General features: G+C 48.7%; 1 protein-coding gene across 1 annotated transcript; it reads right to left on the minus strand.

Moving 5' to 3' along the window:
• Window positions 1-905: 905 nt before the first annotated feature.
• Window positions 906-1,553, minus strand: LOC130708349 (peptidyl-prolyl cis-trans isomerase A). The gene has a single exon (XM_057547915.1). The coding sequence runs from the start codon at window positions 1,511-1,513 to the stop codon at window positions 1,019-1,021; it is 495 nt and encodes a 164-aa protein (XP_057403898.1). The 5' UTR covers window positions 1,514-1,553; the 3' UTR covers window positions 906-1,018.
• Between the last annotated feature and the right edge of the window lie 701 nt (window positions 1,554-2,254).

Raw genomic sequence — 2,254 nt, forward strand, 5'->3', positions numbered from 1 at the left:
AAGACAGGAAGCCAAGCGCGCTCTTGCCCGCCCGTCTCTGCTGGGCAGGTCGGCAGGATTACACGCATTGTGCTGGGGAATCAAACAAAGGAAGGCCCTGCCCATCAGGAAAGGCCGTGTCCAGGCGGGTATGCACCGCCCGATGGCTGGGGCGGGCTGCTGGGCTGCAGCGCTAATCCTCCCCTCCACCAAGCCACAAGCTGCACCCTCACGGTGCCCAGAGCTGCCCTTTACCTGCACAGTGAGTGGTTCGGGGCTCCCAGGGGTACGATGGGTGCCATCCATTCCAGTGCCTCCCAAGACAAAGTCCCTGCATCCACACATGAAGTTTCAGCCTGCGCGCAGGAGTCTTTCCTGAGCACAATGCAGAGACCTGCATAAAGGGCAGGCAGACAGGCAGGCGGGTGAGGACAAGTTCACCTCTCTGAGCCAGAGGCTCCTGAAGGCCTCTGGGCAACGGGCATGTTCATCTTCTCTACCTTCATACAGCCACCATCTAATCCTTAACCTGGGTCTGGCTTTGAAGGTGACTCGAACACAGACATGTCCCTGTCGGTTCCCAAGGGCCAATGGGCCAGATGTGACTGGACAGCCAGGCTCCGTGCAGGTGGGTCCCACCTGGCCACTTGAAAACACGGGCATTCACCATCTGGGATCCTGTGATTTGCGCTCCAGGTGATTCTGGGTGCCCTGAACTTTACTCATGCCTAATTTCAGCCATATCTGTGTACACCCGCACTATTACTGATAATGTTTTTCTTTTTATCAACTTGCTTTTTATTTTTTATTTTTTTATTTTTTATTTTTTGGTTGTTTAGTTTTTATTTCATAACCATAATCTTAACTTTGCAATTCAGCTAAACTTGGAGGGGAGTAAGGAAAATATGGAACCCAAAGAAATGCAATGAGAGGACAAAGATTATAGTATATTTTGAGCAGATGGGGATGAAGGGGTGCTCTCCTGAGCTACAGAAGGAATGGTCTGGTGGTTAAGATAAAACACAAGTCAAATTTATTATTAGATTTGTCCACAGTCAGCAATGGTGATCTTCTTGCTGGTCTTGCCATTCCTGGACCCAAAGCGCTCCATGGCTTCCACGATATTCATGCCCTCTTTCACCTTGCCAAAGACCACATGCTTGCCATCCAACCATTCAGTCTTGGCAGTGCAGATGAAAAACTGGGAACCGTTTGTGTTGGGGCCAGCATTTGCCATGGACAAGATGCCAGGACCCGTGTGCTTCAGGAGGAAATTCTCATCATCAAATTTCTCCCCATAGATGGACTTGCCACCAGTGCCATTATGGCGTGTGAAGTCACCACCCTGGCACATAAATCCCGGAATTATTCTGTGAAAGCAGGAACCTTTATAACCAAAGCCTTTCTCCCCAGTGCTCAGAGCACGAAAGTTTTCTGCTGTCTTTGGAACTTTGTCTGCAAACAGCTCGAAGGAGACGCGGCCCAAGGGCTCGCCGTCGACGGCGATGTCAAAGAACACGGTAGGGTTGACCATGGTTGGGCTGCGCGGGATGTTCCGGGGTGGCGGCGTCTGCAAAGCCTCAACTTGCTTTTTAAATTGAAGTAACTTCTTTAGCCTTTTGCTAAGCAATAATATCTATGAAATCATGGGTCTTACATGCTAGTAGTTCCTAATACAATAAAAATAATTTCCCAACCATAAAAAAAAATGGTATGTCCTTAGACTACCTAAAATCAGCTTGGGAATTATCAGTGGTAAGTGACATAGAGAGAATGAGATTGGATAGTCTCTAAGCCCCCTTCAACTTTTGGGAGCTGGGATTATAGGATACTGAGAATCCTCAATGCCACTGATTCCAAAATTCTCCACAATCACCTAAGCCAGACCCTCAAGAGTCCTTCCCAGACTCCCCCGATGAAGTCACTAGGCAGTCCTGCCTCCTGAATACCTCTCCCATCCCCAGGGCCACTGCCTTGGTTCAGGCTTTCACCCACTCTCACCCGAATGCCTGCAGTAGCTCCTGGCTGGTCTGCCTGTACCTCCTGACTGCCTGTAATCCCTCTCCACCCTGCAGCCAGAGCACTCTTTTGGCCATGCATATTAAAGTACCTGGAACATGGGAAACACTCCACTAATGATAGCTATGATATTTTTTAAGAATACAAATCTAATCATGTCTCTTTACTGCTTAAAAGCTTTCCATGGTTTCCCCATAGACCTCAGGATAAATGGAAACTCTGTAACCCAGTATGGAAGGCTCTTTCTAATCTAGCC

The sequence above is a fragment of the Balaenoptera acutorostrata genome, chromosome 6 (genome assembly GCF_949987535.1).
Source record: "Balaenoptera acutorostrata chromosome 6, mBalAcu1.1, whole genome shotgun sequence".
NCBI lineage: Eukaryota > Metazoa > Chordata > Mammalia > Artiodactyla > Balaenopteridae > Balaenoptera > Balaenoptera acutorostrata.

Bases quoted from the DNA above. Each gene is read 5' to 3' on its own strand.
- LOC130708349 (XM_057547915.1), bottom strand. From the start codon at position 1,513: ATGGTCAACCCTACCGTGTTCTTTGACATCGCCGTCGACGGCGAGCCC.